The following is a 26,357-nucleotide window of genomic DNA, read 5'->3' as shown; positions in this document are numbered from 1 at the left end:
CTCTCTCTCTCTCTCTCTCTCTATCTATCTATCTATATATATATATATTATGAGATCTTTGCAGTTATTTTTGTAAAAGGTGTGGTCTCTTAAGCCAAAGTAACATAAACACGGGAGTAGACAGTATATTCCAGAGGTTTCATTTATTTATTTAAAAAATAAAAAAGCCTTAAGCAAGTTTTTCTCATATACTTGCGGGTAAAAAATTTTGCTTTGATGCATGAATAACTGCCAGAGCATTAAATAGAGAAGGTACAATATGACAGTTACTTGACTGAAAGCTACACTTACAATGTGACCCTTCTTTGCTGTTAGTGTTGTGCCGTTCACTGGGTCTTCCCCTGGCTTTCCACTGTGACAGTTACTGAAGAAAGCTGCCATTGACCAGAACCTGTTAGATTTTATTTTCACCCACAGCCCCCCTTACTGGTTGTCAAATTTTCCCCAAGGATTTGAAATTTAGGTATTATCACATGGATGGATGGAGTTCTGAATCCAAAGGAAATGCTGATTTTATCTATTTTCCTTTTTTTTTTTCTTTAAAAGCAAACTTTACTGACCATGACAGTGATAGAAATACCTCCGCGAGTTTTCATTGTACTTCAGATACATGACAGATGTTCAGCTCAGTTAATTAAAATCTCAGACATCAAGTTAAAGCATCTCAAATTAAGCACCCTTTTGAAATTTGAATTTCCAGCCACATCATTTCAGTATACTGAAAGTTCTCTTTGTATTATGATTTGTATTTTTGTTGCATAATTTGATATTTTGCATTATTGCATTCCGAGTTTCCTCTTCGCCATTGTGGCTTTGTGTTGGCAGTGGAAGTGGAAACCATCTTGGATAAATAATACAGACACACTTCTTAGTAAGAGTTGAATTAGTGTGAGCCTGTCAAGCATCTTATCAGAGAAAAGCTGAACGCACACCCGATTGTACAGAGTTTTTAATGTTCATGAAACGTGAAGCTGCAAATATTAAATATTTTTCTCACTGGAAACAAACTCCAGTAAGGGTTTATTTTTAGTAAAGTTATAGTTTTCTTTTCTGTTTGTCTTTTGGTTTTTGATCAGCGTTTCTCTGTATGGCTTTGGAGCCTGTCCTGGAGCTCTCTCTGTAGACGAGGCTGGCCTCCAACTCACAGAGATCCACCTGCCTCTGCCTCCCGAGTGCTGGGATTAAAGGCGTGCTCCACAAACTTCTCTTAAAGAACTAAGTGCATCTACTAAGTTATGCCTCTTACTCCTTTTGTTTTGAAGTTGTACTGTACCAACGGTGTTTAACATATAAAATCCCCTCACTGTGTCAGAAGCTGCCTCTTAACGGCTGTTTCCTAGTTTGTTTGACCACTGGAATTGTCCTTTTCACCACTTGAAGGAGTCAAGGCAGAACAGTACCGTGGAGGAGGATTCGGAGGGCGACAACGACTCCGAGGAATTTTATTACGGGGGCCAGGTAAGGAACCCTGCCTTCCAACACCCACCGTTGTGTGGGTCCTAGTAGAGGAGGACAGCCTAGAAGTTGTTCAGGCTTCAGGAAGCAAGCAAACACATGAACAATTTGTGTTTCACTTTCCACACGTTTTCAGAAATTAAGATTTTCTTTACGGATCTTTCCACTGTGGTCAATAGAAACCGTTTTTTTCTGTGACGTTTTCACAAGTAGATAGCATTCTCCTCCACCCTATCCCCCCCCCCCCCAGTTTCTGGTCTTCTTCCTCCCTCAAATGGTCCCTCCTTCGTCTCACCATGTCTTTCTACTCTGTTGTCCCTCCTCCTTTACTCTGGCCATCTTCTTCTCCTCTTCCCTGTGCTCCTGCCTCCCTCCCTCCCTCCCTCCCTCCCTCCCTCCCTCCCTCCCTCTCTCCTCTCTCTCTCTTTCCCTCTCTCTCTCTCTCACACACACACCCCATAGTTTTCACATGAGACAAAACAAGTGTTGTTTTTTCTTTCTCCTAGACAAAGAAATATTAACAAGAAATACTTGTAAACATTTGTACTTTGTAACAAAAGCAGAGCTTATTAGTTTTAAACTGAAGCTAGTTAAATTTTACGACTTTTGACTGGTTATAGTCATTGAGAAGTATTTGTTTTCGTTCTGTTGAAAATATGTGAGGAAGATTTTAAAACATGCCTGAGAAATCTGGCTACACATATGAAGTCGGATTTTCCTTTGGGCTGCCAGCTCACAAATAACAGCACGGAGACTTACCAATAATTATGAAAGCGCGACCTTAGCTTGGCTGGTCCAACCAGCTCGTATAACCTAAATTAACCCATTTATATTAATCTACATCCTATTACATGGTGTTACCTCACTTCTGTCTGCACCTCCTCTTTCCTCTCCATGTCTCCTGGCATCGCCTTCTTCACAGCGTCCCTACAGGTCCCCCTCCCCCAGCCTCCTTCTAGCTATTGGCTGTTAAGCTTTTATTACACCAATCACTGTAATACAGTTTTACACACAGTGTACAAATATCCCATAACACATACACGATAGATACACGGTGACTCATAAGACTTTTCCAGGATAATGTCCAAATTTAAAGCTGATCTCTTGATTTTAGGATATAATCGTGCAGTATGTTGTTAGGTATCTGTAACCTCGTTGGTCAAATGTCTTTGTAATTTGTGTTCTGCGAGGGAGGGATAATATGATAAAAGTAGACTTTGAAAGATAAAGTTATAATGGAAAAGAACTCACATGACACATATTCAGAATACAAACAAATCAATACTCGCTAAATCGGACATGCACAGGCAGTAGAAAAATGGCTTCCTCACATGGAGTAACTTTCTGTCTGATGGGCACTTGTGGTGCAGCACAGCACTTTACCAGTGTGCAAAAGAGACCTTCCAAGTCTGATTGTTGTTATCACTGCTCATTCTTCTGGAGGAAATTGGCTGTTTTGATTCAGTCTAGATGTTTCTTCTAAAAGGTTTCCAGGAAAAAAAATACATACATACATACATACATACATACATACATACATATATATATGCCATTCATCCCTTTAAACATAGCTTTTGCTTGTAATATGAATTTAACAATGAAAGATGCACCCCTACAAATGTTGGAAGTAGAAAGGTTATCTCCTAGGACGTAATAGCATAGTGAAAGCATAGAGAAATAACCCAGGCCTCCATTCCTTGGTATCGGAAGGCATTATGTATTGGCGCGCTCCACCATGCCGATGTGTGTTTGAAATATCTAATGCAAACAGAACGGAACTCGTAAGCCATACTGAGTAGGAATGGATGTCAAATAAAGGGTTACCTCACAGCACAATAAATAGAAAAGAAGACAAGAAAACCAGTGTCAGTTGCAAGAAAGGTATTCGGGTATGCCATAGCCTTTTAAATGCACCTTCTCTTGTTTGCGATTTCTTTTCAGGTTTGAGCTTGAAAGCATGAGACAGAAGACTAGATTTAAGAAAGACAGCTCAAGTAACAGATTAAGTAGGACATCACAGATTGACAACAGATTCGATGAATCATCTTTGAGGGACCATGGTAGAATTGGCCCTGTGATTCATCAACTTTAGGACTTTAGATTTATGCTGGGGTAAAAGAGGCTTCTGGTCAGCCAAACATACTCTGTGGAGTCCTTAAACAATATGTGTACATTAATCTCCTGCTTGATACTTAACAACTGAACACATACCGATTTGGCTGTTGGCATGTATAGAAGGAACAAGAAAGGTAAAAAGAGAAGAACAATAAAATGTTTGAGTTCCTAGTGAAAGCAGCATACTAATATTCTATGTTAACAAATGGGTCTATATTTCTAATTCCATAATACATTTGGATTGCTAAGTAAGGGAGCAGGGCATTCCCAGAATTCACACACACACACACACACACACACACACACACACACACACACACACACACACACCACACCCCCCACACACACACCACACACACACACCACACACACACATGCACGCACATATAAAACACACATATACACATCTACCTATATGTGTACATGTGTGTATATAAAATAAATGAACAAAAAGGAGAGTGTAATTACAGTGAGAATTTTCTCGAAGTGAAAGTCTGATTCTGACTTTAAACGTAGTGAACTGTCCTAGCCATGCGTGGACTGAAGAACTTTGTGCAGATGCCGTCAGCTTACCTGTAACGCCGAGAGGCTTTTTCACGTGAGTTTGGGTCCTGGTTCCCTGACTCTCTTCACTGAATCCCCAATTACCCTTTTTGGCAGGTGAACTATGATGGGGAACTTCACAAGCATCCCCAGCTGGAGGCTGATTTGTCAGCAGTGAGGGAGATCTACGGGCCACATGCAGTTTCTCTCAGGTAAACATGTCCAGTGTGTTACCGTATGTCACGAGACACTGGAATTTTCTATGAAGTAAAATTCTTTTCTGTGATATTATTGGGGAATGTTTGAGGAATTCTACTAAGGCCCTTCTGGTGCAAAATGACGTTCTTGTTACAGGTCATTTTAAAGTTAAATTAGTTAAAGACATAATTCATTTTGAGAGTTAGTTTTTAAAAAGTACCAGTTTTGAAAAGTGTAATTAGCTAGGCGCAGCAGCATGCACTTATGATGTCAACGCTTTGGAAAGCCGAACCAGGAAGATTGCCAGTGTGAGGTCATTTGGGGTCATAATTTGCTATACTAAATGTTTCTGTTAAGTCTGGCCATGTCATTGTAAACAATGTAAATAAATAATGGGGAACTACTGGTAACCAGGTCACGTGTCCACTGAAGGCGTGGGTGGAGGGTGGTGGAGGTGGGAGACATATGATATGACAGGTTGAATGATAAAAATGTGTTTTAGTATATCTGGCAATAAAATTTCCAGCTAAATTTTTTTTTATTATGTTTAATGCTTTGGGAGATTTCCATCCCTGTTCTCTTTCTCTATTTAGTGCAAGATGTCTGGCTGGCTTATTTTGGAGTCTCACTCTTGGCATAGAGCGTAGACTTTATGTATCCACAAGATTCTAGGCACCTTTCACAGCCTGACCTCAGTTCCAGCCCTGATGGGAGAGGTCATTCTATAAATGTTTCTCATATTGGTTAATGAATAAAGCCCTGTTGGCCAGTAGGAAAGCAAGATAGATGGGACTAGCAGACAAGGAGGAGAGAGGGGGTAGTAGGGAGGAGATTCAAGATGGAGGATGGAGAGAGCAGAACGCCAGCCTCTCTCTCCGGTAAGGTAAGACCACGTGGAAGTACTTAGATTAATAGAAATGGGTTAATATTTAAGACAGAGCTAGCCGATAAGAAACTAGTAACTGGCCTATAGAATTATATCAAATACAGAGTCTCTGTGTGTTATTTGGGGCTGGTGCAGTAGTGGGCCCAGGCTGGCGGGGAGTGAGGGGGGACAACTCATAACACAGCCCTGACTACCAAATAACCCAGCTGGACCAGGTTACTAGGCACAAAGTCGGCCTCTCATTGAGGGGTACTCCCTGCACCCCCCCCCCCACTGTGAAGGTCAGCTGCATAAGCTCCCCCCCCCCGCCCCCGCCAGATCTCAGCATGGACAGCCAGCTGTACAGCCAGCATCTGGCTCTTGCCTCTTGATTACAACATTTCTGTTGTTTTATTAATAATTTATTAACTAGGCTGAGATTTGTGGTAGATACAGCACCATATTTTATTTGTTGTATTTTGCTTTTGCTTGTTTTTAAAGTCATTATCCCGAAGCCCCTTATAGTATGGGTGGGTGGCACGGGGTAGAGGATTCATGGTAGATTGTTGACCGTTTTCAGTGGCGGCATTTGGAAAAGGACACATTATCTGTCTGTCACTCTTCAGTGATGTAGCTCTTCAGCGGACATACCCACATTTAGGGAAGGCGGATGAATATTTTTACTTAGGAAGTCTACACATGAGTAATTCATAATTGTCAAACATTTTACTTAGATTTTAGGAATAGCAACTCAGTGCCACCTCTAGCCTAGGTGAGCGAGGACTGTGTCTCCAGAACATCTCTCTCATTCCTTTGGAGGCACCTTAGGCTGACAATGGTGGGAATTTTACTTGGCAAGTGAAGTTCTTACAGATTTTAAAAATTTAGCCAAGTAGTTGTGATCGCTCCACGGTTGGTCTGTCGTGTGGTCCAGATTAAGTACTGTGGACATTCAGGGTTAGAGTGAATGCATGAGGAGCCACGCCTTTTTTTTTTTTTTTTCCCTATGGTAGCGGAACTTTCCTAGGAGACAAACCTTTAACTTTAAATACAATAATTCCCCCACCAAAAGAAGGCTATGAAATATAAATATTATATTCAACCTAGAATTCACCTTCCTACCCTCCCCTCCAAACATATTCTATTCTGTTGCTTAGAGGATTGCTCTAGTTGAGATTTTTCTCAAGCACATTCCCATATTTTCTGAGCCGTCGTCTGACTACGAAAGCTTTGTGTCCTTATCAAGTATTTTTAAGTATTATTTGACAAGTCTGGCGATCCCTCTTAATACTTTGTATTAATAACAATGGTATTGACAGTTATGATTTGTTGAAAGTACGTTAAGTGCTTGGAGTGCCAACCAAATGAAATACCTAAAAGTCATGAATGACTTGAATTATTTCACTTACAAGTTTTGATTCCACTTAAAACTCAATACAAGCTGTATTCTTACCTTGTCTAGTTTTTTTCTAGCTATAGAAGATGACTGAAGAACAAATAATCTCTAGAGGTTGCTTGACATGAAGTGTATCGCAGCAAAACTTGTTTGACTTACTTGAAGTAAATAAAAATGAATTTGCAGTCTCCTCTTCTGGCCCGAGACAGGCTAGGAAATGGGTAGTTAGATGGAAGGCCTTGCCATCTTCCTCGCTGAGTTCCAAGTCTATTGAAAACAGAATGTTTCAATTAGCTGTTCCTTTACTTAATTGAGGCTTATAAGGAACTTAATGGAGTTTGAAGAGCAAAAGTACCTTAATATGCACAGTAGGCTATTTGGTGTCATTTTTTTTTTCATGTGGCATCTAATGAGAAAGGCAGTTAACCACATCTGAGTTCTTTATAAGAGATAGAAAAAGCTGATTGCCTAGGTTGAAGCAAATCTCTTTTAAAAGCAGGGTAAATGTAGCTATGGAAAAAGTAATTGGTAATGGATTTATTATTAAAATTGATAATGGAAGCTCAACCCGCCCCTACATCCCAAACAACACAGTGGCTCTGTGCATGTCAGTGTTGTGGGTGATTCTGATGCAGAATATTGTGAATTGCAGGTGAGGTAGATGCAGGTGGTTGGACTAAATGTGTTTCATCTAGAATCATGGAGCAGTGTGTACTAGTGTTTGTTTCTCTTGTGAATGTAGCCCTCCCTCCAGTCCTGTGCTCATAAAATACCACAGGTAAATGTCATTTGAAAACAACCTGACAGGAGCAATTCTAGAAGTGGAAGGAAATTCTCATTCCCCTGGAAAGAGATGGTTTTGGTAGCCACCTTGGGAAATGTCAGGCTTCAATCTCAGATGACCGATCCTTCGTTTATAACGATGACATTGTTTAAACAAACAAACAAACAAACAAGACTGGCATTGTTGGAGGGAGTACGCAGCCTGTTACTGTAGCTAATGCCTGACGCAGCAGGATGCTCCCAGGCTTGGGAAGTTGCATGTTTTGATCACCTTTATTGATGAATTGCTGGGACAAACCTTTCTGATTTTGAGGATGTGATGCTTGTAGGAACAAAGGGCTAACACTAGACTGGAAACCATCAGACCAGTACCTCCTACGAGAAAACAAAAACAAAATAAATCAACATAAAGCAAGGGGGGGGGGAACCTAGGTACAACTCAATGCCCACTTCCATTCCTCTGGTCCTCTAACTTTCCACTCAGAGCCCTCCTAAGAACTGCTTCCTCTTCTGCGCTTCTCCCCTTCCTGTCCTGTGATTGTGTTGTCTTGGCTCCTTTGATACTTGCCATAGACACACAACAGTCCTGGACAGTGAATTATGCACCCACGTGCTGTGTCTTCTGCATTCTTTGCCCCCTTGGCACCTCAGCCATGACCATGGCCAGCCCCCATCCTTCAGCACCATGCGGGGTGAAGTATAAACCATCAGTGTGTTGAGCCGTTGAGAGCCGCTGGGATCTGCAGAGAAGCCCGTCATTCAGCCGAAAAGGATCTTGAACGGCAGGTTTGTGGCATCCTGTCTGGCACGTTGGCTCTATACACCCTGTAAGTCAGAATCAGGGAAGTGATGACAGGCCTCGCACAGTGCGAAGAACCCTTGGGAGGAAGTGTTTCCCAGGCACACAAATGTAACTGAAAGCTTCAGGACCTCAGGTCCTGCGGGCTCGCCTCTGAGCCCAGCGCCTGCACTCTCTTCAGGTGACATCAAGGGCTTTTAAGCTGACCACAGAGTCACAGCGAGTTTCCCTTCTGTTCCTCTGGTACACTATTGTTTTGTCTCGCAAAAGATCGCATCGCTCTCTCATCCTGCATCTAAAGCCTTCTCAGCTTGTCTGAGAAATTTATAGCTGTGTTGGGTGACAGTCTTGGGAAAGCTTTAATCTTGCCAAGATTTCTTCGCCGTGGCTCAGTTTGCATTTCTTGGCCCATTCACAAACATCTCTCCCACACTGGAGAGAGACATACACCGAGTGGGCGCGCGTACGCAGACACGCAAGCTGTGGCGTTTCAGATGTCACAGGAAGGTGTGTGTTTCTTCCTAGGTATCTCTGCTCAGTGGCTGAAAGTAGAAATAACTAAATAACAGTAACGGGACGTTTCTCAAGAACCTGTGACAGAATTGTGCGTATATATAAATCTATAGTTTTTTATTGTGTTTTGGACAGATAATAAGTAAAAATTAGATATCTAAAATGTTTTTATAATAAGCACATTAACAGGTAATTTTGATCAGATCGTTATAACTATTGTTAACGCTATAATTAGCAAACCAGGGTTTATAGAGAAAGGAAAGCCAGCGTAGTCTAATATTCAGTACAGTATACAAAGTAAGCATATTAATATATATTTGAGTGTCTCTTGAGAGTTTATTTTTGTGGGGGAGGGGAGCTTATTTCAGCTTACACTTTATAGTCCAACACCGAAGGGTGGCAGAACATGAATACAAAACAGGAACCATGTGGGAATGCTACTTACTGGCTCACTCTCCTTAGCTTGACGTGATCCTTTCTTCCCCCGAACCCTCCCCTCTGTGTGTGTGTGTGTGTGTGTGTGTGTGTAGAGACTGGCCTCAAACTCACATACATCTGCCTGCCTCTGCCTTCCAAGTCCTGGGATTAAAAGCCTGTGCCACCCCTATCCAGGTAAAGATCGAGTACTTATTGGTGCCACTAAAGACAGGAAGAAGAATTGACTGGATTCTCAGTGTCTTCACAAACTTAGGATTAATGACAATAAACATGTCACCTTTATTTAAAAATTCTAATGGTTGGATTCAGGGTCTTGGGCATCCTGGGATATGTCATATCAGTAGGCTCCTGCATCTTTTTTGCACCTTATCACTGGGAGCTGCAGTTAGGTGTCCTTGCTTTGATTACAGGGCCCACACAGGTCTTGAACTCTTCATTCACCTACATGCCTCACCTAGAGACACGCACCATTGCTTCTGGAAAGTACAGGTCTGTTTTGAATATTCAGTATCACCTGCAAGTATCTTAAGAATCATATGATTTTCGAAATGCATCAACTTAAGGAGAAGCTCTTTAAAGAACCAGACGTCAGGCTGTGGGTCAGAGAGGGACATTGTGTAGCAGATCTTCCCAGCCCTGCCATTCCAGAGTAAACCAACCATGTTAGATCCTATCTCTGTAATTTTCCTCATCTCAAAACTAAGGGGAAAATATTCCATTTCAATTCGGTTTGCTCTTTTCAGAGCACATAAGCCAAGGCGGTACATGAAATTGTTTTGTCATAACCCTAACCCCACATCCAGTTGGAATTGCTCTCATACACCAGCATTCGACTTGTTACCGTGTTTCTGTTATTGATCTGAGCCAGGGAAAGTTATTTGGATACAGAAGCGGTCTTGATAACTAGGTCACTCCATCTGGACAAACTGTAATCACGCTTCGTGTCTCTCAGTGGGAAACATGAAATTACCAGCATTATGTAAAAAGGGCATCGCCACTGAAATGAGTTTGCATATGCACAATGCCATTTGTGAATTCAGAATGATGGTGTAAGAACAAAGCCTGTGTAACCGTTTCATTTCCTTTAGAAAAAAAAATTCACACTAGAAATAGGGAAGAAACTCAGTATTGACCAACCCCCTCCCCAAGACTTTTAAAGACATAATGAGTGGTCTGAAAATGTGACATGCCATGTTCTGATCATGGCTTTCTATTGGGTTCTTTAAGCTACTTACAGAGAATCCGTTATGGATTAGGAGTTTGTGTATGTCTGAATCCTTCCTCCCTGCCTCTTACCCACACTATTTAAGCTAAGACAAATTCAGACATTCTTCTAATGGGATTGTAAGGAGGAGAGAAGGAAAAGGCATCATGATGAACAAGTGGGAAGCTGTAACCTTGACGAATTGACTGTTGTGAATTCCAACCCTTTAAATAACAGTATAAGTAATATGTTGAGACTCAAATAACTCATCACACGCATTTGGCTTCATAATTCCAGAAACAATTGCTATGAGAAGGCAGGTGTGTAGAGATTTCTTTCTGAGGAGGCATTTTGTCAGTACTTATGATGCAAAAGAATCAAACGCATCCAAGTGTTTTATTTATTTAACAGTTGCTTTACTCTAATTACAACTATTTAAATGCATGATTTTGAAGAACAACATAGAAAGCACTAATTGTATTGCGGAATTGAAATAGCAAGAAAAAGAAATCCTTTATATTCTATACAGGAAAAAGACTAGGGTGAGATTGAAGTAAAAATAATGATGTCTGGCCAGGCGTGGGGACTCAGGCCTGCAATTTCACCCTTGGGAAACTGAGTCAGAAGAACCATGAGTTCAAAGCCAACCCTGACCACATAGTGAGACTGTTTTTCTCAAGAAGAATGTTCTATGATGATGCTGTTAAAAGAGTTAGTTTGTACATTTTTTTCTTTTCTGTTTCTAGCACATATAATAGTATCACCTTCCTAGTCAGTGCTTAGGTATATGGTTTCATAAAATGTGTAACTTTTTTATAAACTTAAAATGGACACTGTATTTATTATATTATACAAATGTTCTTCCAGGCCTGTGAGGGTGAGACATTCTATTTACTGAACTCCACAAAAACAAACAAACAAACAAACATGAAAACTAAGATGATTTACCTCGAATGCCACCCTAGAGCCTTCATCCAGCAGCTGATGGAAACAGAAGCAGAGATCCACAACTAGGCACTGAGCCAAACTCCTGGAATCCAGTTGTAGAGAGGGAGGAGTGATGAGCAAGGGAGGTCGGACCATGTTGGGGAAACACACACATATAGCTGACCTGAACAAGAGGGAGCTCAGAGACCCCAGTCTGACAGCTGGGGAACCAGCATTGGACAGAACCAGGTCCCCTGAATGTGGGTGTTGGTTGGGAGGTCTGGACAGTCTATGGGGCCTCTGGCAGTGAAACTACTATTTATCCCTAGTGAAGGAATGGGCTTTGGAAGCCCATTCCCCATGGGGGGGATATTCTCTCAGACTAGATATATGGAGGAGGGCCTAGACCCTGCTGCAAATGACTAGAGACTTTGATGATCCCCCATGGGAGGCCTTGCCCTCCCTGGGGAGTAGATGGAGGTAGGATGGGGAGGTTGGTGCGAGATGGGAGGGAGAGGGAACTGGGATTGATATGTAAAATATGATTATTTCTAATTAAAAAAATATATATATATACATATATATATATATATGAGGTAGCCAAAAAAGTAGGAAGGATGGTTGTTTTTCATTGTTTTTAATACAGTGTGTGTGTGTGTGTGTGTGTGTGTGTGTGTGTGTGTGTGTGTGTGTGTGTGTGTGGGCATGAATGCGTAAGGGAATATGCTTGTGGACATTTGCCTGTAGATGTCTAAGGGACAGCTTGGAAAAGTTAATGTAAGGAGTAGGGTTTTTTCCGCCCACCACCAAGTCTTGTCCCGCCGCCACGCCAGCCCCAATTAATGCACAGAGACTCTGTATTTGATACAGTGCTATTGGCAAGGTACTAGTTTCTTATCGGCTAGCTCTGCCTTAATTATTAACCCATTTCTATGTATTTCCACGTGGTCTTACCAGCGAGAGGTGGCTAGCGGTTCTATTCTCTCCAGACTCTCCATCTTGACCCCTCCTTCCTACTTCCTATTTCCTCCTTGTCTCCTAGTTCCTCCTATCTTCCTTTCCTATTGGCCAACAGTGCTTTATTCATTAACCAGTATGAGAAACATATACAGAATGACATCTCCCATCATCTCCTCTTTTCTGTCTAAATAAAAAGAAGGGTTTTAACCTTAACATAGCAAAATATATAACACAACAGTTATCAAATAAGAATCACAATTAACACTATTTAGTCCATTAACATTTAGCAAGATTAAAAGAAACTATTCTATTATCTATCTTATATTTGTGAGTCTAAAGTCCTATATGTAACTTATCTTTAAGCTTAACTAAGGAAAACTATAACCATAACTATCTGTCTTCAACTCCTTCAAAGACCACAGAATGATAGTATATAAACTCTAGAAATGACAGAGACAACTCATTGCCTGGTTAGTCAACCAAAGTTGTTCTGTAATCTTTCATCTTTAACCCATAGGCCATAGTGTGTCTGGCAGACTCTTCAGCAAAGCAGGAGACTTTAAACTGTCTTTTTGTATTGGCAATTTGTTAGTCACTTTTCTCTGTGTCCTGCAGACTCTCTGGCAGACTTTTCCATGAAGTAGTAACTCTGTAGCAATGTCCATTTTGAATCAGCAGTTACTTTTCTATGGATCCTGCATGTCCAGTTTATACATCACAAAGTCAAACAGTCCAGACGAGAGCAGTATCTTGCCCAATGGCTAGTGTTGCCATATTGGAAGTTTACTCCATAACGCATTTCTTCAATGTCCATCTTCCTTTCTGACGCAGGTGGTGTTGCCAGGAACAATTATGTCTCATTGTCAAGAAAAACCCTAAGCCATTTTAAATGCCATATTCTGTAGGTCTTTGAAAGGTTTGAAGAATGCCTATCTATCTCAAATATATCTCTGTATATCTAGAAAACCTAACTCACCTAGCTATAAGTTTTGACTATTATAGGTAACTATCTAAAATCTGTATTAAATTATACATTACATTTTTAAATGAGCTATATAAACACAATACATAAACAAGAAGAGAAATATACATATCACAAAATTGACCTTAAATTTGTATCAATAAATGAAATCCATTCCAAAACAAAGTATTCATATCTATACCATAATCTCCTTTTTACCTTTAAAAAGAGATTGGTTATGGTCATTAACCATTTATAACCAAGCCCAATTAAATGAAAACAAACATTTCTAAATAATATTTGGGAATTTGGGCGTCATTCTTTCCAAACTATTTCCTGCTGACAGGGCTGCTGTCATGGGGAAATCCTAAGAAGACGCAGAAATCCTGGTTGTAGTCTGCGAGGCTGCTTTGTCCAAGCTGTTTTGAATGTTGGATCACCAGCGACTCTGTTTCAGAGAGCCTGGCTTGATCAAACCACATTAGTCTGGAAGGAATCCACAGCCTTTTATTTTCTGTGGAAACAAAAAGAGAAATCCTTTTCCCCAGTAACTTGTCCTTGAACTTAAATTTTGGAGTCAAAGCATTTTTAAAATATGTAAATTGAATTAATCCACCAGTATTTCCTTTGACAGTTGTTTCCTCATCAATCAAATGATATAAAGACAATATAAAGTCATACAGTACACAGATTCTCTCTGAGCTTTTCATTTTTATGTGGCTTTATTATTACTCTCTTTCTTCTATTTTTTCATTTTTTGAAACAGACTATCTCTGTGTAACTTTTATCTGTCCTGGATTTACTCTGCAAACCAGGTTTACTTTGAAATCACAGAAATCTGCTTGCCTCTGTTTCCCGAGTGCTGGGATTAAAGGTGTGTGCTACCACACCTAGCTGTTCTCTGTCTTTTTAAAACCATTTTTTAAATTCTCTCCCAAGCCTACGTATTTTTTAAAACACACTGTAAACCTTTAGAGATTTATTTAATGTGAATCTGTCTTTACTGTGAATCTTTATCTTTTTCTAGCCACGAGTCTTTATCTGGTAAACAACAGCATTACTAAAATGAAAGTCACAGCTGTGTCAGCCACGGTTTATCAAAGATGGCAGTGGGTACCTTTACTGCCAGCAATGAAAGCTGTGGTCATTGCCCTGGTCAACGCTGCCATCCAACAGGCATGCTGCCGGCTTGGAGATGTGGTCACTGCCATCGCCATCTCTCATACACTCCAATAAATTGTTAGCAGTGCTTTTTTAAAGCCATGTGGTTTTTTGTCGCTTATGCTGAGTTAGGAGTCTTCCCTTAAAGGAGCCGCGGAAATTTTTGCTTGTCTCACACAAAACAGAGTGCAACCCAGAAAAATGGTGTTACCAGGAAACCTTGTTTGTCTCTGTTCTTTTGTTTTTAAAACCCCTTTTTAAGCTTTTGTTAAATTTTAAGGGGAAGTTCTTATTAGCCAAGTGGGCGCCATTTGTAAGGAGTACAGTTTTTTTCCGCCCGCCGCCAGTCTTGTCCTACCGCCGCACCAGCCCCAAATAACGCACACCGAGACTCTGTATATGATTTAATTTTGTTGGCCCGGTTGCTTGTTTCTTATCCACTAGCTCTGTCTTAAATATTATCCCATTTCTATGTATTTCCACGTGGTCTTACCAGCGAGAGGCGGCTGGCGGTTCTATTCTCTCCAGACTCTCCATGTTGACTCCTCCTTCCTACTTCCTCTTTCCTCCTTGTCTCCTAGTCCCTCCTATCTTCCTTTCCTATTGGCCAACAGTGCTTTATTCATTAACCATTATGAGAAACATATACAGAATGGCATCTCCCATCAAGTTTATCCTTTTCTTCCCTCACCTGTGTCCTAGGGATCAAACTCAGGTCAGACTTGTTGGCAAGGATCTCTCAACTGAGCTGTCCAAACAAAAATTTTAACATTGGCATACTGTAGTGTGTTTGTTATTCAATTGAATTATTTCCAATATTTCCTCTTTCTGTCTTGACCCAGGTAAGATTCTGCATCCATGCCTTGTTATTTTCTTTGGATTAACCCTTGTTAATAGAATGGTTATTGTCAAGACCACATATTCCCTAGAGGCTTCTCTTGCACATACTTGATTATCTTCTGTTACTTGCTTTTCTATTACTGTGATAGAACACCATGACCAGGGCAATTCTTAGAAGAACTCATTTGTTTAAGCTTGGGTTTCCAGAGAGTTAGAGTTTATGGTGTGGAGTGGAGCCAGCAGGCTGCAGGAGCTGATAGCTCACACCTCAAACCATAAGCAAGAGATGGAGTGAATATGGAATCACTTCAAACACTGAAAGTTCACTCAAAGACATACTAGGCTTCCCAAAAAGCATCCCCAACTTGGGATCAAATATTCAAATACCCTAGACTATGGGGAATATCCCCTTCATACCAAGACACATCTCGTAACTGCATTGACTAGCTTTTTACATGTATGACATAGGTAATTTATGTTTTTCATGAACCATTTGCCTATGCTCAGGCTCATTAAATTATGACCACTGAGCCTGTTTCCAATATCTAATAGAGTACAGATGGGTTTGGAGTTGCAGAAAAATAGTAGAACAAAAAAAGCAAAATAGAACAGTGTATAACAGAGTGGCCATGCCTGAAAATTCCTAAAATATTTATTTTCCTGACCAGTACAGAAAACGTTTTTCTGTTTCTATAACTTAGAGGCATAAAAAATGTATTTGTTTGGTTCTTATTTTTGTCATATTTGTTGCATAATTTCATAGAAACGTGTGGCTTTCTTTTATGAAGAACATAGATGATATGATGATGCTGTTTTAAAAAGTCAATTCTTATGTCAATAGTTACTTGTTAAAACGTTAGCACGAAAAAACTATATTTCCTAAAGAATAAAGATGTGTCTCACAGTTTGATATCTTTAAGGAAAAAGTGAGGTTATGTTATTATTTCTACCTTTATACCTCTTGGGTCATGGAAACAAAAATACTAAAGTATCCTGCTAGATTCCTTTATATGTGAAATCATATGCTCATTCAGTCATAAGATTTTATTCTTAGAACCCTGTAAACATGCCACAGTCATGCGTTTGCATTATTAGCGTACCCAATACATAACAATTATATTGAGTGTCATTCTGTGTTCTACATACTGTATACAGTATGTGTGTGGATAAACTCCCCCATTGACTTTTTAAGTTCTTTCACAGCCTCACATATCAATTTTAGATATTTTCATCCTCCTTCATTTCCTCCCTCCTCTATTGAAACCCTTCTCAACAAGTACCCCTCCTGCACCGGTTTCTCTTTCCATGTGTGCCCACTGAGTTCAGTAACAGTTACTTGCCTAAGCCCAGGTGGGATATTATGTAGTGTGGCTCCATTGGCTTCTTAATTTTTCATTTGACACCTTTTATTTTACTTCCCTGCTTGTGAATTTCCTCATTAATATTAACCTTAAATTGTTTAGTTCACAAGGTTATCATGAGGACCTGATGGTATTGTTCATTTATTTCTAAACCGTTACCCATTACAAAGAGGCGGTTATTGAATATTGGGCCAGTTTAAAGCTTGTGTAAATGACTGACAAACAGAAATATTCAAGCACTGTTGCCCCAGAGCTGTGGTGTTTATAAAGCATATGCAAACACAGTGGAAACAGTAGGAAATAGTATCTGTAATGTTTGTGGGTCCCCCTTTCTGTCCCCACTCCGTCTTCTTCCTCTTCCCCCCCCCTTTATTTTTCATGAATCCAGACTTGCCTTGAACACACTGTGTAACTGAGGCTAACCTTGAACTTCGATGCTCCTGACTTAACCTCCAGAGTGTTGATCCAGGCATGCACCACCATTCACAGTTTTATGTAGCTCCTGGGGATCCGTCCCAGGCTTTCATGTGTGCTTAGTGAGCACTCTCCCATCTGACATATCTCCAGGCATGTTTTGTGGACATTAAATTGTGACATGTACATAAGGTACTGAAGACATTGTCAGTTCTGAGCTCGATTTTAGTATTGTCTATTAATTTCTATAATTTTGGTTATTTCCATATTTTATCCCTGATTCTCTATACTATTCATAACTTCATAAGAATTACATGAGCATATGAGAATATAGGCATGTGTATGAAGAATATTATTTCTTTTCCTTGTCATTAAATTGAAAACCATGCTGTCGGAAAGTTGGTCTTCATAATGCCCTTTTAGCCCAGGGGTAGAGTTCACAGGCAGAGTGCTGGCTTAACATATGCAAGGAATATAAAAAAAGGAAAGAAATAAACAAATCCCAAACTGGGTATTGGCCAGAATGCCCTATGTGGATCACACTATCACTACCTACTTGCGTGTCTCTGGATCAGACTTCGGGATACCTACACTAAGAACACGGTACAGTGTCAGTAACAGCACCTGGACCATTTTCCAAACCAGCCGTGTCCAAGGGAGAAGAAGAATCCATTAACATTTTATCTTAAGTCCCCTTTGTCTCCTCAGACCAGAAACTCCCTTCTTGCCTTTAAAATCAACTCCCTGTTCTCTGAGTGTGTGGGGATCCTGGAGCAGTCACGTAGGGACACTAACTAATGTGACTCGGGGAACTGGTACCATCATGGATCAAGAAACTCTTGAATTTATGTATGCAAATAGACAAAAGAAAGAAGCTAGTCCAAATAGACTTTATTCATATCCAAAGTCATTTCCAATCTCAAGAAAAAATAGCAATCAGAATTAGTGACTACGTTTTTAATTACAATAACACTATCAAGGGAAATGGAATCGGAATCATTCATGTCAACCTTTGCTTTCAGGGAGTACGGAGCTATCGATGATGTAGACATTGACCTGCACATCGATGTCAGCTTTCTGGACGTAAGTATCTCATTTCCTGTAACGCGGCCTGCACATTTAAGGTACATTCATCTTTACCCCGAGGAACTCGGTTTTGCGTTGCTTTGTAGCACGGTTACATCCTGCTTTTGTTAACGTGATTTATGAAGGCTGATCAGTGAAGCTGGGAGAATACATCTTTTTTGTCGTTTTCCTATACATCCCGAAACGTCTGTGTTGTAATTATAGTGCCTCATTACATAGGTTCCCATCTCTATTTGTCATGTATAAAGGCTGAAAATGAAAGAATGCTTTGGTCTCCTTTTTTACACAGCATTGTTCTTTGGAATAATTTGTAGGCTCTTATAATTTATGGATCCCATTAGCTTAAGTTTAAAAGCTATGATTTTTTTTTTTTAAATTTAAGGTCTAAAAGATGCCAAACATATCTATTCAATATATTTGCAGGAGGAGATTGCTGTGGCTTGGGAAGTGATTCGAACCGAACCTATTATCGTCCGACTACACTGTTCACTTACACAGTATTTAAATGGCCCGGGTAAGGCTCACTTCTCTGCTGTTTTCAAGGTTAACTCTATACTGTGCTTTTAGCAAAGTGAGTGTTCGTTTATAACCCTGAACTTCAGTGTTAAGTACCTCCATAATGGTGTAGGTTCTGTACTAAGCAAGCTGATTTGTCACCCATATAATTAAGGGAGTAAAACAAATGATGCTAAACGGCATAGGCTTCCATAAAGTGAACAGTTTGTTTGCGGAAAAAAAAACAAAACCCCAGAAGCTTTGAGTACAATTGTGGCCCAGTATCTGTATGTTGAATTCACCTTAAGATTTGTTTTTACTTTTTTATTTTCCTGTTCATCCAACCCATGGCTTCCAGAGAATTTAGTTTAGAAAACGGGGAGCCATGGTAGCATTTTTGCTGTTTGAATTCCTGTAGGATAATGCTGCTGTATTCAATTGATTATTATTAAAAACAAAGGATTCTATCGTAAACAAAATTTGCCCAAACTCACCAGAGGGCTAAAATGTCTTTCTACTACCGGATGTGAATGTACACACACTCACACACACACACACCACGCAAACACACACACACACACACTCACACACACACTCACACACAGATACACACTCACACATACAGACACACACACACCACACATACTCACCACACGCAAACACACACACTCACACTCACACACATACTCACACACACACTCACACACACACACACACACACACCCATAGGCTTAGCTGGGTTAATTACAGGGCTCCTCCTCACTGCTTTTCAGTCAGGTGGGATGTGAAGCTGCAGGGTTTCACGGCCTCACTAAGTTGGAAACACATCTTGCTGGATATAGAAACAGCTCCTGTTGATTCAGGATCATCTGGCCTGTACCTACAGCCTCACACTTGACACATCCAGGTCTCTGGGCTTCTTTCACTGTGCTGGACAAGGTCCAAAAAGCATGTGTCTGGAGACAAGGTTTGTATGCTTGACGTTATCCCGACAGAGGTTGAAGCATATGGGGCTGTCAGGCCTGAACTTCTTCCTTCCTTCCTCCCTCCCTCTCCCCCTCCCTCTCTCCCTTCCTTCCTTCATTTCTTTCTTTTTTTTTTAAAGATCTATTTATTATGTATACATCGTTCCTCCTGCATGTACCCATGCCGGCCAGTAGAGGGCACCAGATCTCATTACAGGTGGTTGTGAGCCACCGTGTGGGTGCTGGGAATTGAAATCCGGACCTCCGGAAGAGTAGCCAGTGTTCCTAACCTCTGAGCCATCTCTCCAGCTCCCGAACTCTTTTCTTTTAATATTTAAACTGGGAATAAAATTGAGTTGTCTATGAGACGAAAATGAAGTCTGTATCCATATAATCGTAACACATACATTGACCACAACTGACTCCATCATCATGCATATTATCTGTCATTTCTCCTTATTATTCCTCATATCCATTTACTGGGTTCTCCTGAGGGAACTGTTTCCCCAGTAAGTTGTTTTCACCTCGGGTCTCCACCAGAGTGCTAAGCAAGGTCATGTGAGCAAAGTCCATGTGAGTTCACGTTGTGTACAATCAGGAGGACAGTCATGCTTGGAAACATCATTCTGAATAACTATGGGTAAAAATGATGGATATAATCCAAAGTAAAGCCCACTCTTACTATTGCGTCTGGGAGGAGCACAAAAGCACACACCCATATTACAGAGAATCGGAGACTGCAAGACTCTTGTCTTGTTTCCTTGGAGTTTCCTCACAAGCTCTCAGAAATTTTCCCGCACAGCTTCGTTCATGGACAGCGTTCCAACGTCAACCTCACACAGGCATGGCAGGAGAGGAACCTCAGCCCCTTGAGGGTAGAGAGACTCCTCGTGGTCGGTACCCTAGAACATATTCTCTCCGTCTTGTGGTTCGTTTGCCCTTGTGTGAGATGTGCTGGTGGCCTTTCTCTCACAGGCTGGGCGTGTGGAATCAGCCAGTAGGACCCTGGACGTCTGTTCAGACCCTTCTTTTCTATAGTACAATGTGCTTCTACTTTCTTCTACTTACTACATTTAACGCAAGAAAGGCCTGGTTTGGTTATTTTTCCCGTAATTCTCTAATACACTAGTTAAATTGCAGCTCGTTTGACTTTTATTTACATATCCGTCTCACCAGTAAATTCCACCAATAGTTACAACTTTCTTGTTGAAAATCTGGGGAAGAATTTGATTTAAAATGAACTATGGTGCATAACATATGAGTAGAGGTAGAGAGACTGTTTCTGATGAGAGGAGACACCCAAGTCTTCTAGGACAGAAAATTAGGTTTTATTCCTAACTTATGATTTTGATTATTGCAAACAGATAAAATGGTGAAAAAGAAAATCGCTCTGTATTAAATTTTATTCACAAGACAATGTTACACTATTTACATTAATTACATTATTTATTGTTTCAGAATTTCGTACATGCATGCAATGTGTTTTGATAAAATCTACTCCCTTCTAATTCCCTCCTTTCCACCTCTGATGGGTTTTCCTCTTAATTTCACATGCATATTCTCTCTCTCTCTTCCTTCCTCTCTCTCTCTTCCTTTCTCTCCCTCTCTCCCTCCCTCCTTCTCTCTCTCCCTCCCTCCCTCCTCTTCTGTCCCCTCAATGTCCCTCTCCTTTAAAACCTTCTGAATTCACTTAGTGCTTTTGCTAGTTGCTAATTGCATGGGCCATCCTCTGGTGCTTGGATATTCTCTTAAATCCTTGCAGAAAACACACACACACACACACACACACTCTCTCTCTGACAGTAGCCATCAATTGCCAGGATCTAGTGAGCTGGGGCAGGGCACTCAGGGAGTCTCTCACATGCATTCTGTGGTTTTGGTTGGCTTGATCTTGTGCATTTAGTCACGGCTGCTGTGAACTCATGCGTGCAACAGCCCTGCCGTGGCCAGAAAACACCGTTTTGCTTCATTCATCCAGAGGCTCTCGCTCTTACAATCTTTCTGCCCACTCTTACAAGTTGATGCCTGAGCCTTGAGAGGTGGCGGTGTCATCAAATGAGACAGTATTTCTTTGTGACTAATCCAAGATTTAGACTGACCTACTTAATTAACAGTTCTCCTTGTCAAGCTTTTACTCCTATGTTCTAGAAATGTATGAACAACACCAGCTTGAAGAATTTTACATTAAAAGAGGAGGATAATTTTTATTAAACATGCTTTAAAATGATTAAGTTTGTTATAGTAATATGTGTTGCATAAAATTGCTGACATGTAAGTCCTGTTCCTGATTAAAGGCATAAACCCTGTTTTGTTGGAAACGTTGGACAATTGTCATTAATAAGCTCCTTTGCTTAAATCATCTCATTATTGGTATCTCTGCACCTATGCTTAGATGATCAGAGTGTATATAATGAATTTTCGCCATTTTCACCGGCATTATCCTCTCTCTTCAGCATATTCCCTATTGCTGAGCCCTTCTTCTGACAACAGAACCCCCCCACTCAGATGTAGTGTATATCCGTGTGTGTGTGTGTGTGTGTGTGTGTGTGTGTGTGTGTGTGTGTGTGTATGCGTGTGTATGTCTCCCACTGAGTTTACTTATGATGTTTCGGATGAGCATGAATATCGCGGTAAATAAGGATCAGGATAAACAAATAGGCCGAATAGATGTTTATTCAGGGAGAAATAACTTACAACCTAGACAGATGAACACCAGGAAATTCAACCCGATCCTCTCCTGTCCAAGTCACGCCAGAAAAAGAGAGCCTTTCCTTGCCCCCTCCGACCTCCTTCCTCAGGTCACTTCCGCCCATGGCTCCACCCCCAATGGGCGTGGTCAGTGCTACAGAAGGAGACAAAGTGAATATCCCACTACACATGAATATTATGTTATTTACTAGAACATGGGCAACTTCTCAGGGTCTACACCACTGAAGAAAACATTAATTTGCCTGTAGACCTGTAGTTCTCAACCTTCCGAATGCCGCGACCCTTCAACACAGTTCCTCGTGTAGTGGTGATCCCCGAACCATAAAATTATTTTCATTGCTGCTTCACAACTGTAGTTTTGCTGCTGTTATGAATCATAATGTAAATATATGGTATGAAGATGGTTTTAGTTGACCTTTGTGGGCGGGTTGTTCGCCCCCCCTCCCCGCAGGGGTCCAGAGGGATCATCCAGAGGGTTGTAAACCCTCAGTGAGGGAGGGTAAGGCCTTCTGAGCAGGGTCTCAGCTTTATGCACATCCTTTGCAGCTAACTGCAGCTTTGGGGAGTCCATGAGTTCAGTGGCCAGGCCTTGTCCTGGAGTCTGTTTCTCAGTACTCTCCTTCCATCCCCTTTCTGGTCATGTGTCCTGAGCATTTGGCGTACTGCTGTAGAGATTCTGTTCAGGCATGGCTACTCCACAGACATCTCTCAAGCAGGGATATTTGCCTTTCTTATACAAGGATGTTTGTCACCGTGTCTAGTGTTATGTTTTGCCATAGCTGTGGCCTCCTTTCCCCTTCTCTTTTGGCGAAGCTTAACTATTTCAGATGAGTTTACCCACAGGTGCTGGCTTGCTTAGTCAGACTTAAGAGTTCTTAACTCATATTACTGGTTTTGAGGAAGTAAAGTCTTAAAAACATTGTTGAAATGCTTTATAAAATGCTGTTACAGTTAATGAAGGGAAAGTTTCCCTTTCCCCTCCACGCTGTTTCCCTGACTGACATTTTACATCAATTCATTAAATAGAATTAGTTACAGTTAATTACATTCATTTTTGACAGTATTAGTCATTTTATCACTTGATCTTTGAAATATTGTTAAGGTAGACTTCTGTGAACTGTTTCGGTATATGCTAAGTTTTGAGGTCACTTAGATTGTATTGCTAGTGACTGAGTGAGTCACTATTTATTATTCATAGTTTCCTTAAAATAATAATTTTAATGAAGTATTTACACTAGGTTTGCACGCAATGATTAGGTTTAAAAATTGCCTTTTTTACTTTTTAGAATTACCTGTAATACGTTGGATAAACATCATTGTCAGATGTTATAATTTTCTCTATGTATCTCACACATTCTCCACTGAAGCATTTTTTTTTTAATTCTTCTAGAGTCTTTAGATCTTGCTGTACTTTAAAAGTAGGCCAAGGCCCTTTAGATTTCTCTCCCTTCTCTCCTTAGTCACTTTTTAATCTGTCTGTGTGAAGATTTTACCTTTGAAATCTTAGGGAAAACACAGTGTGTTTCATTTTCTGATTTTAATTATTCTTATTTTACGAGTGTTTTGCTGCATATACGTCCGAGCCCCATGGACATGCCTTGTGCACTAAGAGGCCAGGAGAGAATGTCAGATCTCCCGTAGCTGGAGTTACAGACATTTATGAGCCGCTATGTGGGTGCTGGGAACTGAGCTGGGGTCCTTTACGGGAGCAGCAAGCACATTTAACCACTGAGGCGCCTTTACGGGAGCAGTAAGCACATTTAACCACTGAGGCGCCTTTACGGGAGCAGCAAGCACATTTAACCACTGAGGCACCTCTCTATCTACTCATTTCTTATCCTTTCCTTTGAAAAAAGTACTGAAAAAAAAAATTCAGGACTTTTCTTTTAATGAAGTCATCTCTTGTTTGGACACATGAGATGGGACTGATATGCACAGTGTCCTTCACTTTTACAGAAGGGTTAGACCATTCTCCAGGAGGGCATGGAGTCTTCCATCCCCGAGTGGGAGAGCGTGGGCTAAGCACCGTGGAACATGTGTGATCTGAGTGCTGTGACTTTTAGAAGGGTGACACTTGCTACAGACATCCCTTACTTTCCCTGGCACATTAACCTAGACACAGGAGAGAAGTCCCAGTCCCTACTTCAAATAACTTGACAGATTTACTTGACCCCACCTGGATGGCATAGCCCTACATGTGGAATGGGGGTGGGGGGGGTGGGAGCGGAGGGTGGTCAGGGTGCATGTGAGGGGGCAGAGAGGGTAAGAGGGAGGGAAGGAGGGAGGAAGGAAGGGAGGGAGGAAAGGAGGGAGAAAGGGAGAGGGAACTGGGATCGACATGTAAAATAAAAATATAAAAGTTGTGTTGTATAATAGCATGTTTCACTTGTAATTTTGAAATGTTCCCTGACTGTCCTAAGTGTGGTTGCTGGAACTATTGCCTATTTTGGGATCACTCTTCATATTTCTATACACTCTGCGTTAACATATGCAGATATTTACATCAATACGTAGCCTGTAATGATCTTATCTGTAACACTCGATGTAGTTTTAACAGTGCTGCCAAGGACAGTGTGTGTACCTTGTGTGTATAGGGGTGTATCTGCAAACGTACACTAATAATAATTCAGTCCTCATTTGTGGCTGAGTTCCAGGTCATTACTTAACTGTTTTCCCCCCTGTTTCCAGTGCCAACGGTTGATGTCTTTCAGATCTCTACAAAAGAGCGATTTGGATTGGGACATCAGCTGAAAAAGTAAGTTTGCTGAGGGGTAAGGACCGAATTGCTTTCCAAGAGAATGGAATCTGTTTTATTTTACTCAGTTTTTATTTGCTCACATCTCTTTCCAGCGAGTCCCTGGGGATAGGACATAGTCTTGGTGCAAAGTGCTGTGTCCACGACTCAGTTCTCAGAGCTCCCTTCCTAGCTTCCCGGGCCCTTCTAGCCTCTCTTCCTTCCACACGCCACAATCCACCTTTCTTGCTCATGCACACATGGGGCCCCTCTCTCTAATGTGCCCACCAGGATAGCCCAGGCCAGGAGATGGTTCCGTGATTGGAGCGCTTTCTCCTGCGGGGCTCATCTTGGGCTGGCTTGTTTGTCTTTCTGTCCTGCTGAGTGACAGCCTTTTATCACTACCCATTCCCAATATCCAGTTGGTGGTTTTTGCTGCTTATTCATGTGTCCTGGGGAAGGGAGCTGGTTAGCTCCCAATGTCTCTGAGCCATTCTTCCCCCGTATCTATGCCTCTGACACACTCCTTTGTGAGCTTTCATTCTCTCCCTTTATGCCTCAGTCCTTTATTAATAACAACTTAGTTTATCTCTTTGTAAATGGACATGGTTTCCCCCCTCAAACAAAGTAGAATTTATTTGAATAGGCAGATACTTTCTTCAATATGTCATCATTAGCATTTATGACCTACCATTTATATATATATATATATCCACTAAGATTCTGGCATACTTATTAATAGATGTGAAGCAGAAATGAACGATGATAGGTTGAGAGGTATGGAAAAAAGATGATCCAAGCTTTTGTTTATTGTACTCATAAAAATATCACAGGGGCTTACTTTTGCTTTGTGATTTTAAAGGCTGCTCTACCTAAAACCCTGGGTTTAGAAAAATGCAAAAAACATTATCTATAGAGTCAAATACAAGGGCAACACACGTTATGTCTTTGCGTAGAAAAGAACAGTGGTGAATTACAGATAAGAGCTGTTGACTTCTCAGCTTCTCTGGTCAGTTACACACTGTTGTGAGTGTAGACCAATCAGCGTCTCTGAAGTCAGTTACACACTGTTGTATATGAGAGGGTAGATCTCTCGGCGTCTCTGAAGTCAGTTACACACTGTTGTCTGTGAGTGTGTAGACCTCTCGGTGTCTCTGAAGTCATTTACACACTGTTGTATGTGAGTGTACATCTCTCGATGTCTCTGGACAGGTATACACTGTTGTTTGTGAGTGTGTAGACCTCTCGATGTCTCTGAAGTCAGTTACACACTGTTGTTTGTGAGTATGTTGACTTCTCGGCTTTTCTGGTCAATTACACACTGTTGTATGTGAGTGTACATCTTTCGGCGTCTCTGAAGTCAGTTACACAGTGTTGTATGTGAGTGTAGATCTCTCGCGTCTCTGAAGTCAGTTACACAGTGTTGTATGTGAGT

General features: G+C 41.0%; 1 protein-coding gene across 3 annotated transcripts in view; it reads left to right on the top strand.

Moving 5' to 3' along the window:
* Parp8 (poly(ADP-ribose) polymerase family member 8) overlaps positions 1 to 26,357 on the top strand; it is a 161,690-nt gene that overhangs the window by 92,168 nt on the left and 43,165 nt on the right. For all 3 annotated transcript variants that reach the window (XM_051183087.1, XM_051183085.1, XM_051183084.1), the window contains exons 7-11: positions 1,381 to 1,458; positions 4,231 to 4,325; positions 17,956 to 18,016; positions 18,443 to 18,533; positions 24,877 to 24,943. In XM_051183087.1, the coding sequence (XP_051039044.1) occupies positions 1,381 to 1,458; positions 4,231 to 4,325; positions 17,956 to 18,016; positions 18,443 to 18,533; positions 24,877 to 24,943 (392 nt within the window). The remainder of the gene's footprint in view (positions 1 to 1,380; positions 1,459 to 4,230; positions 4,326 to 17,955; positions 18,017 to 18,442; positions 18,534 to 24,876; positions 24,944 to 26,357) is intronic.

The sequence above is a fragment of the Phodopus roborovskii genome, unplaced genomic scaffold (genome assembly GCF_943737965.1).
Source record: "Phodopus roborovskii unplaced genomic scaffold, PHOROB, whole genome shotgun sequence".
NCBI lineage: Eukaryota > Metazoa > Chordata > Mammalia > Rodentia > Cricetidae > Phodopus > Phodopus roborovskii.
Note: the sequence above shows the minus strand (reverse complement) of the source record. Positions and strands in the feature narration are given on the sequence as shown.